This window comes from Muntiacus reevesi, chromosome 2 (genome assembly GCF_963930625.1).
Source record: "Muntiacus reevesi chromosome 2, mMunRee1.1, whole genome shotgun sequence".
Classification (NCBI taxonomy): domain Eukaryota; kingdom Metazoa; phylum Chordata; class Mammalia; order Artiodactyla; family Cervidae; genus Muntiacus; species Muntiacus reevesi.
The window spans coordinates 98,914,619-98,928,763 of record NC_089250.1 but is presented as its reverse complement, the minus strand read 5'-3'; the positions used below and the strand labels follow the sequence as shown (position 1 = coordinate 98,928,763).

The 14,145-nt window shown below is 34.8% G+C and overlaps 1 protein-coding gene across 6 annotated transcripts in view; it reads left to right on the top strand.

Moving 5' to 3' along the window:
- Window positions 1-14,145, top strand: part of JMJD1C (jumonji domain containing 1C) — a 299,368-nt gene that overhangs the window by 270,216 nt on the left and 15,007 nt on the right. For all 6 annotated transcript variants that reach the window (XM_065922419.1, XM_065922417.1, XM_065922418.1 and 3 more), the window contains 11 exons: window positions 450-664; window positions 3,455-3,607; window positions 5,894-5,983; window positions 6,597-6,724; window positions 6,916-7,129; window positions 7,643-7,857; window positions 8,555-8,833; window positions 11,565-11,733; window positions 12,463-12,553; window positions 13,039-13,169; window positions 13,582-13,704. In XM_065922419.1, the coding sequence (XP_065778491.1) occupies window positions 450-664; window positions 3,455-3,607; window positions 5,894-5,983; window positions 6,597-6,724; window positions 6,916-7,129; window positions 7,643-7,857; window positions 8,555-8,833; window positions 11,565-11,733; window positions 12,463-12,553; window positions 13,039-13,169; window positions 13,582-13,704 (1,808 nt within the window). The remainder of the gene's footprint in view (window positions 1-449; window positions 665-3,454; window positions 3,608-5,893; window positions 5,984-6,596; window positions 6,725-6,915; window positions 7,130-7,642; window positions 7,858-8,554; window positions 8,834-11,564; window positions 11,734-12,462; window positions 12,554-13,038; window positions 13,170-13,581; window positions 13,705-14,145) is intronic.

The window sequence follows — 14,145 nt, the reverse complement described above, 5'->3', positions numbered from 1 at the left end:
TTTTTAATTTAGCATTTAAAAAAATCTCAGTCTTAAGATGATTTAGAGCACTTTCAACTGTAGAGGTTGCTGCTTTAGATTATGTATAAAGTAACTGCATTGCTCAAGACAGCTTTTGGCCAGCATTTTAAGTCTTGTCATCATGAACCACTTGGATAGTTTCATTTGATTAGAGTTAACTAGTTAACTTAAGTGATAGGGAAGATCTTATTATTTCTTGAAACAACCTGAAATTGATACCATTTACTGCCATTTGTATAGCACTATGGGAGTCAGAAGTTGGTTAAATTTTGTTAATAAAGTTTGTGTATGTAAAGAACCACACTATTTTCATTATTTTTAATTGTAAATTTATAGTTTTATAATATAAAACTATAAATTCACTGTATAACTTTTTAAGCCTAGACTTGTGTCTTGTTAGATAATGCTTTTATGTTTTAATCTTTCAGACTGTCATTTAGTAAAAACGGAGTGGTTAGAATAGATGGTTTCTCTTCTCCTGACCAATATGATGATGAAGCTATGAGTTTATGGACACATGAAAATTATGAAGATGATGAACTAGACATAGAAACGTCAAAATACATCTTGGATATAATAGGTGATAAGTTCTGTCAGTTGGTAACATCTGAAAAAACAGCTTTGTCCTGGGTGAAAAAGGATGGTAAGAAAGTTAAATACTTAGAACATGCAACTATGCACATTTCGTTTTAAGAATGTCTCTTCAGGGTATGTTTTACCTATGGGAGAAGCCCTTAATCTTACCTTGCCTATGCTTGTTTACTTTTATTTTGATAATGACACTTTTTTATGTGTAAATACACCTAAATGTATTCAGTTAATGTATTTTCCACTTGAGGTTGAATTGAATGATTAGCAATTTGTGAAATTACAATAACATTTTGGTAATAATTTAGCACAATAAAGACTCTTTGAATGTGAGATTGGGAAATTTCAGCATTTGCCAGACATACTCCTTCCCAGGTATTTAGGCTTTTTATTCATCACAGACTTTGCAGTTAGATAAATTTATATTTGGATCTCAACTTTCTTCCTTGTTTAACTGTATGAATGTGAAATGGGAATGATAACTGCCTCATAGATTTGTTTATAAAGTAATATTTACTAAGGAAAGCATCCAACATACTAGGCGCCCTAAACATCAGCTTCTTTTCTTTTCGCATCCCTCAAGTCAGCAGTTCGTCTCCCAGGGACATTTGGCATCTGAAAGGTGCCAAACTGAATGAAATAAAAGGTGCCTTTCCTTGCTAACTGAAAGGTGTTGGGGGTGTAGAGAATTAGCATCTTAATAGGTGCAAGCCATAGATGCTACTCAACATCCTACTCTGCGCAGGTTCAGTTCAGTTCAGTCGCTTAGTCTTGTCCACCCAAACCCATGTCCACTGAGTTGATGATACCATCCAACCATCTCATCCTCTGTCGTCCCCTTCTCCTCCTGCCCTCAATCTTTCCCAGCATCAGGGTCTTTTCCAGTGAGTCAGCTCTTCACATCAGGTGGCCAAAGTATCGAAGCTTCAGCTTCAACATCAGTCCTTCCAATGAACACCCAGGACTGATCTCCTTTAGGATGGATTGGTTGGATCTCCTTGCAGTCCAAGGGACTCTCAACAGTCTTCTCCAGCACCACAGTTCAGAAACATCAGTTCTTTGGTGCTCAGCTTTCTTTATAGTCCCAACTCTCACATCCTTGTATGACTACTGGAAAAACCATAGCCTTGACTAGACGGACCTTTGTTGGCAAAGGTCTCTACTTTTTAATATCCTATCTAGGTTGGTCATAACTTTCCTTCCAAGGAGTAAGCGTCTTTTAATTTCATTGCTTCAGTCACCATCTGCAGTGATTTCGGAGCCCAGAAAAATAAAGTCAGCCACTGTTTCCCCATCTGTCTGCCATGAAGTGATGGGACCGGATGCCATGATCTTAGTTTTCTGAATATTGAGCTTTAAGCCAACTTTTTCACTCTTCTCTTTCACTTTCATCAAGAGGCTCTTTAGTTCTTTGCTTTCTGCCATAAGGGTGGTGTCATCTGCATATCTGAGGTTATTGATATTTTTCCTGGCAATCTGGATTCCAGCTTGTGCTTCTTCCAGCCCAGTGTTTCTCATGATGTACTCTGCATATAAGTTAAATAAGCAGAGTAACAATATACAGCCTTGACGTACTCCTTTTCCTATTTGGAACCAGTCTGTTCCATGTCCAGTTCTAACTGTTGCTTCTGACCTGCATATAGGTTTCTCAGGAGGGAGGTCAGGTGGTCTGGTATTCCCATCTCTTTCAGAATTTTCCAGTTTATTGTGATCCACACAGTTGAGGCTTTGTCATAGTCAATAAAGCAGATGTTTTTCTGGAACTCTTTTGCTTTTTCGATGATCCAGTGGATATTGTCAATTTGATCCCTGGTTCCTCTGCCTTTTCTAAAACCAGCTTGAACATCTGGAAGTTCACAGTTCACGTATTGCTGAAGCCTGGCTTGGAGAATTTTAAGCATTACTTTACTAGCATGTGAGATGAGTACAATTGTATGGTAGTTTGAGCATTCTTTGGCATTGCCTTTCTTTGGGGTTGGAATTAAAACTGACCTTTTCCAGTCCTGTGGCCACTGCTGAGTTTTCCAAATTTGCTGCTATATTGAGTGCAAATTGTGAAAGTATATTGACTTTCACAGCGTCGTCTTTCAGGATTTGAAATAGCTCAGCTGGAATTCCATCACGTCCACTAGCTTTGTTCCTAGTGATGCTTCCTAAGGCCCACTTGACTTCACATTCCATGATGTCTGGCTCTATCTAGGTGAGTGATCACACCATCGTGATTATCTGGGTCGTGAAGATCTTTTTTGTACAGTTCTTTGCATTCTTGCCACCTCTTCTTAATATCTTCTGCTTCTGTTAGGTCCCTACCATTTCTGTCCTTTATTGAGCCCATCTTTGCATGAAATGTTCCCTTGATATCTCTTAATTTTCTTGAAGAGATCTCTTGAAAGTGCAAGTTAAGTAGCTCAGTCGTGTCCGACTCTTTGCGACCCCATGGACGGTGGCCCACCAGGCTCCTCCGTCCATGGGATTCTCCAGGCAAGAATACTGGAGTGGCTTGCCATTTCCTTCTCCAGGGGATCTTCCCGACGCAGGGATTGAACCTGGATCTCCTGCATTTCAGGCAGATGCTTTAATCTCTGAGCCACCAGGGAAGCCCAGGGAAGATCTCTTAGTCCCCCACAAAAGAGAATTATTCATGCAAATGTCAAGGGTGCCAAGATTGAGAAACCCTCCATTAGATGTAAGTCTTCTGAAGAGAATTACTAATTACATCAAGAAATCTGCTCTTGACCGTTAATAAATCCTTTGAAATCCTAGGTTTAAAGTCTTGTGCATTTCAGTGAAAATTGTATGGAAAAGAGCATGTTTGCCTTTAAACTTTTATTTCTCTGTATTTCAGCCAAAATTGCCTGGAAAAGAGCAGTGAGAGGAGTCCGGGAGATGTGTGATGCATGTGAAGCAACATTGTTTAACATTCACTGGGTCTGCCAAAAATGTGGATTTGTGGTCTGCTTAGATTGTTACAAGGCAAAGGAAAGGAAGAGTTCTAGAGGTTAGTTAGTTATAGCTTCATCTAAATTGAAATTTTTTTATTAAGATAGTTTTCTTTAGGACCACTGATCTGGAAAATTAGATGAATTAGAGGCTTTTTCCCCTGCCTTCCTTAATTACGAATATAATAGGAAATTTTGTGAAGTTTATTTTTTTAAAAAAGTTAACCACAGCTTGTTGTAACAGCCAAATTTTCTAAAATAAAACTATCTACACCTTTTTAGTCTGATTAGTAGATCCACTCTCTCAGGTAGAGGTTTTCTTAATGTAGCCCAAATTAGGTTAGGCTTTGTTGCCTTCACAGTCCACTGTTTCAGAGCCTGAAGACCTATTAATTACATAGTCAAGCAACGAAGTCACAATTGAATACTTGCTAGAGTGAATTGATTTTTCCAAAAATTGGTCCATAAAGCTTAAATCATAGTGTTTAAGAATATGCTGCCACTAGCACTATTTATCCCTAGTTAGAAAATGAAAAAGTATTATATGTTAAATTATTTTTTAAAAATTCTAGAAAAATAAAATGGCACAAAATCAGTGTTCTTCCTGCTGGAAGATATTAGAAAGTTTTAAAAGAAAGTAACTAATTTTACCTTTTTCTCCTGCTGTACAGGTGTTTTAGAAAAAGTGTATCCAAGGCAATTAAGGAAGTAGCTGCTTAAATATTAGTAACCTGAAGGTTTTGGGGGTCTAGTCTTAATGAGAGGATTCAAATTGTGCAAGTATTAGAAGTAAAATCACATTTAGTGGTAGACTATTCAGTATCTAAAAGCAGTGAATGTCATTTTCATTGCAGGCAGCTCTTTTTCAAAGTGGTGTGTCAGATAGATGAACTGCGATTTAGCCACTAGTGGCTTTTCCAGTGATAGAACTACTAAAGCCTTTTTCTTATATACCCAGCACTTACCAAAGCACCCTGAGCAAGTGGGAGAGCTCCACAGTTAGTTGTCTCTGTGATTATGCTTATGTATAGCTATAATAAGGAATGCATTTTAGGCAGTTAAGTATCTTCAGAACCTTAAGAGTCTATTTGGATATTTTCAGTTGAGGGAACTAGCTGCAGCGTTATAAAACTCCATTCCTTTTTACTGGTCCCATGTTACTTTCATTGTCCCTTTGCCAAATTAAGAAGAAATTAATGTATTTTTTATATTGTATGCATATGTAAGCATGACTCCTTTCTTAAACAAGATAAGGTGTGTATAAATATAATAAACCTAAGTTGTGTTGCTGTCAGATACCATAGTACTATTAATTTTGAAAGTATAGTCTGTCAGTCAACCATAGATTTTTAAAGTGTAATCTATATGCCTTGAGTTTTATTATGTCTTATAAATATATGAATATATATTTGTTTTATTTATATATCTCCTTATTTCACTGATAAATATTGCAGTAAGCTCACACTGACTAGGTTATAGCTATATAGTGGTAACTAACCTAAGTATCTAAAACATAAGTAGGAACATTTACAAGTTACTACATAGGTTTTGTAGGAAAGTCAACACTTTTAAAATCAGTTTTTTTCTGGATTTGAATTTTTATTTCTTCTAAAACTTTTTGTGAAATAGCTCTAGATTTTTTTATGTTGAATTTAATGAACTTTTTAACATTTATTGAAACCCTTACAGCCATATCATGAGTAGTTATCTATATCATTAGTTTTATAGAAGAAGATCTTGAGATCAAGGTACGAAGCTTTTTCTTGTGTATGATATGCCTCATGCTATGTGTGAATACACTGACTACTCCAGGTATGGAGCCTTGTTGCAGTAATAGCTATTAAATACTGTCTATCAAGTTGAAGCTTTTTACATGTCTTCTGACAGTTTATGTCTTTGACGCATTAAAAAAATGAGTTGGCAGCAGCTTCAAACTTAGAAGTCTAAGGTACCAAGATCAGGCCTAAAGCCTGTTTGCCACAAATAGCTAAGAGTAAAAAAATTAGCTACAGGAAAGATTGAGGTGACTAATACATTAATGAGATTAAAGAACAGTCATTTTAGAAAAGGCTAGTAACATTTCATATGTTTTGTTTCTATAGAATTCTCAGAATAGTGGAAATGTTTGTTTGATTTTTTTTTTCTTTTAAGAAGCAAATGTATGAAGCCTACCATTGACATTTTATATAATTGTTAAGCTCTTTATATATACCATCAATTTTATAATTATAAAACCATGGTTGATATAAAAGTTGTGTACTTTTATAATCTTGTGTACTTGTTGATATAAAAGTTGTGTACTTTTATAATCTTATAAACATATGTACTATGTTATAATCTTACAGATAAAGAATTGTATGCTTGGATGAAGTGTGTGAAGGGACAGCCTCATGATCACAAACATTTGATGCCAACTCAAATTATACCTGGTTCTGGTAAGTATAAATATGCATTAGTGACTTAGTGTAACAGCTTTTCATTGTTCCAGATTACTTAGAAATAGGTAGTAGTAGTAGAATGAAGAAATAAGGTTTATCTAATCTTGAATGTTCTTTTTCTGTTCTTAGAATCCTCTGTGTAAGAGTTAGCAGGATAAGCCCAAACCCAGTGATGCAGAAAGCCATAGAGGAACTATTTTAGATGGAGAAAACTAGGAGTTCTCTGGTTGTCCAGTGGTTAGGGCTCCATGCTTCCATTGCATGGGAGCTCGAGTTTGATCCCTAGGTGGCGAACTAAGATCTTGCAAGCTGTGCAGCTTGGCTGAGAAAGTGGGGTTGAGGGGAACTAGAATGTAATGAAAAAGAGTGTATGAGATTTATTTATTACAGGTTATTCTGCTTTTTTTTTTTTTGAGCATACTGATTTTTTATTATAGAGGTAAAGGAGGAAAGAACAGAGAACATGAATTTGGTTGAATGATCTAACCTGAAATAGATAGAAGGGATGAAGGAAAAATAGAAGAAATGTGAAAAGACACAAGAAAAACAAAAAATTTTTATAATCTTAACAACTAATGATAACCTTTTAATTAACCATTATATTTTGTAGTTTTGACAGATCTTTTGGATGCGATGCACACTCTTAGAGAAAAATATGGTATTAAATCCCATTGTCATTGTACTAACAAACAGAATATACAAGTTGGAAATTTTTCTCCTATGAATGGTGTGTCTCAAGTGAGTGAAAATTCTCTATTCAAGTAAACTTCATGGTTAAAAGAATCAACTTTGATATTTGAAATCCACTTTAGAACTTAAAGTTTTATAAATTATGTTTCCCATGTTACTATATAACTGTAACCTCTACTTTTAACTCTGAATAATTGAAAAGATAGTATTTTTAAAATTCAACTGTTCTACCTTTGTAGGTTTTACAGAATGTTCTTAATCACAGTAATAAAGTTTCTCTGTGCATGCCTGAGTCTCAGCAGCAAAGTGCCCCTCAGAAGCCTGAAAGTAATGGCAGCAGCAGTCCAGGGAGTGATGTGAGCACAGACAGCAAGTTAGCTCCTCCAGAATCCCAGTCACCCCTGCACTGGTTAGCAGATCTTGCAGAGCAGAAGGCCAGAGAGGAAAAAAAAGGTAAATCTAATTTATCATCTGATAGAAGATTTGTGATCAATAGTGTACTATTATACATTAATGTACTACTTTTAGTACATTTAGTACATTTAGAACACTTTAGTTTTGGCTTTTGCTTGCATTGTGGCTTAGGGTCAGTAAAACATTTTTCTTACTAGGAACTCAGCTTTCATGATCATATCAAAGCTAGGTACAGAATCATCTGTAGATGAGCACATTAATAAAGCCACCAGGGCAATAGATTTGTAACTTATCTACACTTTGTCCCTGTCTTAGCTAAAGCATTTTTCATTTGTGACAGGTGCAAACTCACTTTCATGTCTAAAATATTGAGGAAGGCCTTCTCATATTCAAACTATTTGACTCCTAAAGGATCTAACCCATCCTCTGGTGTGTGCCCAGGTGCTTAAATCACTAGTGTTTCACCTCTTGCTGTAAAATGTAGAATTCCTTTGTCTGTACTTCAATAGCATGTTTAATTTTATTTGCATTTTTTAAAATGTTTCATTTTAGAAAACAAAGAATTTGCCCTTGAAAAGCAAATTAAAGAAGAGAGAGAACAAGATGACCCTAATTCTCCAAATAGCAGAACATCACCTCCTGTATCCCAGAATAATGAACAAGGTTCAACATTACGAGATTTGCTGACCACAACTGCTGGCAAGCTACGTGTGGGTTCTACAGATGCTGGCATTGCCTTTGCACCAGTTTATTCAATGGGAACCCCTGTGAGTGAGAAGCTAGATTTTTGTATTTCATATGGGCCTTAAATTTAGATTCGGGGTCTTTGCTGTGAACTACACAATAAATAGATGCAGATGCAATCAAATATACCAAATTGCTGTGCATGTTCCTATTTGCATTATAATTCTGATAACTTAAAATCCAGAGATTTTCTTTTCCAGGTGAAAAGAGTTGAGGGAGGGACATTTTGATTCCAAAGCCGCCCTAAGATACTCCTTCAAAACTTGGAAACCATGTGTCTAGTTAGAGGTGAGGGGGAGGGATGGATGTGAATGGAAGTTTTCTTACTTAAAATATATAGACATCAATTTTTGCTTTTTCACCAGAAAGAAAATACAAGCAGAATAATTGCACAGGTAGAGACAAATTTTTAGCAGCTTTTAAAAGTTGGGCGAGTCTTCCTAATCTCTATTCCCTCTACCCTGATCCTAAAACGTTGTAAAAGCAAGAAAGACCATACTTCAAGTTTCTGCAGATCCCACAGTTTTCACATGGAGACCACCCAACTTCTGCTTCCCATTGTCAGGAGCAGTGTAGGCACTAGAGATTCAAATCCACTGACTGGATTCTTGAAGCCAGATATATTGTTTGTGGTGGTGTTTGCCATGTTAATGGAAAATTAAAGCAGAGGTTTCCAAATGTAATCGTTTCTGCTTAAAATATTTATTTTTTTCTTATTAGAGTGGTAAAAGTGGAAGGACTATGCCAAACATTCTTGATGACATAATTGCTTCAGTTGTTGAAAACAAAATTCCACCAAATAAAGCCTCTAAGATAAATGTAAAATCAGAGTTCAAAGAAGAGCCCAAAGAAAGCAGAAAATCTGCCATGGATGCAAACAATAGATCGTACAGTGACATACCACATTCTTGGATCTGTGAGAAGCATATTCTGTGGCTTAAGGATTATAAAAATATTAATAATTGGAAGCTTTTCAAAGAGTGTTGGAAATATGGACAAGTGAGTATTTTAAGCTGATTTAGTATTCTCTGAGTGGAACTGAAGCTGGTTGAATAGGAAAATGGTTTTCTCCTTAGGACTAAGGAGAAAAGGGAAAGATAATCTTGACACATTTGGGTTGGAAGATACCAAAAATGTTATCAGAATGATTATTTCTGAATTTTTATTTTTTGGCCAGATTTTTATGAATTAATAAGGAAGCGCTGAATATTTGATGTTATAGTTTCAGTCTGCTAGTGAGCAGACTTCTAATAAGTCACATATTTACAAAGTTTGGTATCGCCTTCCTTTCTTTACATTTGTATTTTAGTCCAGTTAACAGATTCATATCTGCTATTACAATGTTCATACTGAGAGCATTTTTCTTGAACTGATAAGTGTAGATGTGTTTGCCTTTGACCGTAGGACATTTATTTTTAAGTTAGTTCATCAAATCTTAAATGAGAAACTCCATTATTTAATTCTGCTCAGATAAAAATGATTTTCTGTTTGACCGGTTTTGACATAATAATGTTTGATACCCGTTTGGGGTGGTAATTTGCTACATTAGTGCATAAATTAGGAATTTGTATGACTTAGTGTCATGTTCAGTTTTTTCCTTGCATTCTGGAAAACATCATTGCTATTTTACTTCATTTTTTTCATTCAGTAGATAGTTACTGAGCACCTGGTAAAATATAGTCTTTGTGCTGGCCAATAAGAATATAAAAATGAATAAGTTATGTAAAAATAAATAAGAACCATTTTTGTACAATGATTCTTAATCTTTTTAGGTCACTAGTCCTTTGCAAAATCTGATGATAGCTTGGTTGCTCACCCCAGAAAAAATACACACACCCATGCATTACCTATATGCAGTTTTTAATACATATTTTTTTGGTTGGCTCTGCCTTGAATCCCTGATGCCATTGCTAGGTTGCAATTTAGACAGCTTAAGCTTGTGTGGGCTTAAATAGCCTCATAAATAAATACTTTTATAAATATGTTAAATTTGCTAAGAATTTTGTTTCAGGCACTATGGAAACCTAAAAGAGTGAATGGCTAAGCTAGAGTACTAATTCAGAAGGGCTGGTAGTCTAGATTGATGTTGTTTCAGGGATTTTCTAGATGGATGGGAGGTTGGAAATAAAAAGGATCAGGTGTTAGAGGAACTGTTCAGTAGCTTTGATTACCTGACAAAAGAGTTTTGTGGGGTAATGATGGGGAAATGAGGTGTTTAGTTATAATTATGAGGGACCTTTATATCATGCTAAAGAGTTGAACTTTATCCTATAGATGACAGTTTTAATTGAAGAATCAAAGTAATCGGGTTGACTTTTTAAAAATTGGAGTATAGTTGATGTTATATGTCATAGGTGTACAATACAGTGATTCACATTTTTTTTTAAAGGTTATACTCCATTTGTGATTGTTATAAAATATTGGCTGTATTTCATGTGTAGTACAGATCAACATAAAATAACACAGCAAAGCAGATTAGAAGTTGAACTGGAAGGGAATAAGACTAGAGGCAAGGGGTCAAATTACAAAGGCTTTAAGTATTTCAGGAAGATGATGATGATAGTAGCCTAAGAATTCTGCTTGAGAATATTCTAATATACTTTTAAAATTTTACTTTTCCCAAGCTGCTGGTTACTGTAATAAGGAATGTTACAAGGCTGGATAGAAGTATTACTGAATAGACATAATAAGGTCTGGAAATTAATATGTGAATTATCAGCCATAGTTAATTATCTAATAGCCAACCTGTTTTAATAGTTGGATATATTATTAGCCCATTGAAAGGAATTTTAATTTTGCAGTTACCCAGGTTGTTAACTTCTTAGTGTAGTGTTTGTTTTATGTTTTTGACATATCTTTTGTGATAACAACCCTAGCTTGAGGTTATTTTGCACTCATGGCTCCTCAGACTTATTTTATGTGTTTTAAGAGCATGTAAAAAATATCTTTTACAAGAGACTCCTTAAGTCACAACTTTCTGTTTTCTTTTTGAGGGGGGGTGGGGATTTAAAAAGAAGAAACCTAAGAATAATGCATCAGATTGCCTTAGAGGTCTTTTTTCGACATTGGCATTGGAGTTTTAAAAATCTTCAATAGTTGGTGTTTGGGTTAGAGAGTGTGGAGGAAATTGGAATTCATGTGATTTCAAAGAACCAATTGACTTTCAGGGAATCAGTCATAGATTTTAAATTTATTGTTGTACTTGGTTGTTAATATATTTATTTGTCATGATCTCTGTAGAGGTAAAGAATATGTGTGTGTTCTAAGTGATATAAAATCAGAATGGATATAATTTGTTTTAGTCCAAAGACTATATATTTTATTTAGAAATCTTACTACATATATTACATATGTACAAGGTTGTGTTTTGTCTGTAGAAATGAATCTGTAAAGAAAACATTAAAACATTTAGCTTAAAAATGAAAATTTTAATGTAGCCTTTCAGACTCTTTCCTGAAAAATACTACATACTACAATTATTGTTTTCAAAAATGACAGTGTACTCTGCCAGTACATGGCATTCTCTTATCACTTTTTCTCTTTGAAAATGTATTGTGAACATCTTTCCAGGTCAGGAACTATTTTTAAAAGCTGCTTTAATTCTCACAATTTGTCATTAATTAGTCCATAAATTCAACATGTTAACTGTTTTCTATATGTTGTGTATAAAATCAAATTTTGGAAGTGTCCATGTATATCTTTTAACTTTTATTTATCTATCGTTTATAAGCCTGCAGTGGTTTCTGGCGTGCATAAGAAAATGAACATTAGCTTGTGGAAGGCGGATTCAATTAGTCTTGATTTTGGAGACCACCAAGCTGATCTCCTCAACTGCAAAGACAGCATTATTTCAAATGCCAATGTTAAGGAATTCTGGGATGGTTTTGAGGAAGTTTCAAGTATGTTGGGTTTTTTGTTGTTGTTTGTTTTACTGTTTTCTTAAACCTATCTTCCCAAAATGATAAATTGGAAATATGACTTAACATCAGAGTTTAAACCTTTGAAACATTTGTATTACTTTGTTTTCTAGTAAAAAGAAACAAGTACTTGGAATCAAGAGACTTGGTGCTCTTCCTGTCTCTGCCCCTCATTTCCTTTAATGATAAAGAAGTCATTTAGAGATAGCCTGGTGAGCCAGTAGTTAGGACTCAGGCTTTCACTGCTATGGCCCAGGTTCAATCCCTGGTGGGTGAACTAAGATTACACAAATCAGGGGGTGCAGTGACTGCCCCTGCCAAAAAAAGTCATTCTGTTTATGTCATATTCAGTATATTAATATTCCTGGGGAATATTTTTGGCAACCAACCCCAAAAACTTTTGAAACTTGGATTAAATACTTTGTGTAAAACATTTTGAAAAATTAAAAATGTAAGATTATAATTTTAACCTTAGTAACAGTTTTAAAGAGATATTTTTTTAAAAGAATTTTTTAGTGATGTTGCAAATATCTACATAAGGAATAAACATCTTTATACTATATGAATACATAAATAAAAGCATTATTTTAAGTACCTACTGTATGACAATAGAGGTATTCATTCATTTTATGTTTTTTCTTTCCTCTTCAAACATTAATAAGAATAGAAAGACAAAAATTATCTTTTTAATAATCAATTGCATTCTTATAGAACGACAAAAAACAAAAAGTGGAGAAACAGTTGTTTTAAAATTGAAAGATTGCCCTTCAGGAGAAGACTTCAAGACTATGATGCCAGCAAGGTATATTTTTTTATACTTGGCTATTTTGACTCTTGACTTTTGAGGTTGAGCTGAGGTTATCCGAGGAGTGAGATAATAAACTACAAATGTGAGATTTAAGTAGTATCTTCCTCAATTAAAAGGAAGTAAGAAAAAAAATTACAGAACTGAATCTCTGTGGTCTCAGCAGGGGACTGTGAATGTCTTTGCTAGTGCAGAGGAGAAGAGAGTGCTCTGTCAAAGAACAGGAGGCCCCGCTTGGGACCTCCCTTCTCTTGGTGCTCTCGGTTGGCTGTGTTTAGGGAAGCAGAATTGCAGTTTTAGTCAGTATCACTTCTGTTCTTTGCTTATCTGTATATTATGCATTCGTTTAAACTTTGAATGAAGCCAAGAAAAGTTTTAACTGTTAGAGGCTTTATGGAAAGTTTAACAACTTGAACATTATATATTTGAAAATACTTAAGAATGTAAGTCTTTATTCAAAAGAAGTCAATGTTGTTATTCAGATATGAAGATCTTTTAAAAAGCCTGCCATTGCCAGAATATTGTAATCCAGAAGGACGATTCAACCTGGCCTCTCATTTACCGGGATTTTTTGTACGCCCTGATCTAGGACCCAGGTTGTGCAGTGCTTATGGTAAGTATATATTTGCATTTCTATCAGCTTGGAGTATGTGGAATTTTAAATAATTTCTGACCAAAGATAAATTGTCTAATCACTTTTAGATTCTACTAAATCTGTTCCGTTAATAATTCTTGAAATGTTTTTTGAAACAGACCGGGGAAAAAAAAAAAGAAAGAAAGAAACAGACCGGTGGTATATTAGGTATTAATAGCCAATAGTGTAAAAATATAGTTACATTTTCTATTAACTTGACTCTTATGGTATACTTCATGGATATTTGATATTTTGTGGGTAGGTAGGTGTTAGAATAAGGAGACTAAAACTCAAATTATAACTAACAGACTTTCCTCATAGAGTTGATTTTGGAAGGAATATCTAGGGTATATAAAGTATTATGTTGAATAAAATTTTATTTTATACACAGGTGTAGCTGCTGCTAAAGATCATGATATAGGAACAACAAATCTACATGTTGAAGTTTCTGATGTTGTAAATATTCTAGTCTATGTTGGCATAGCAAAAGGAAATGGCATTCTCTCAAAAGCAGGTAAAGAAACTTTAAGAATAGTGGTGTTTTGGAAAAACAGTTGAATAACCAGATCCAGTAGTACTATCCAGAATGTCAGCCTCTGAGTTAACATCAAAGATTCCCCCCCAAAATTGCAGTGTATTTAGGGATATTTAATACTCATTTTGAGGTATGATTAATTTACCTGGCTTTTTTTTTTCTTTTACACAAAGGATTTTCAATTTTAAAAGCGAGTTAAATTCACTTTTAGAACTTCCCTGGTGGCTCAGTTAGTTGGTAAAGAATCTGCCTGCAATGCTGGAGACGTGGGTTTGATCCCTAGATTAGGAAGATCCTCTGGAGAAGGAAATGGCAACCTACTCCAGTACTCTTGCCTGGAAAATCCCTTGGGCAAAGGAGACTGTCAGGCTACAGTCCATGGAGTCACAAGAGTCAGATATGACTCAGCAACTGTACTAC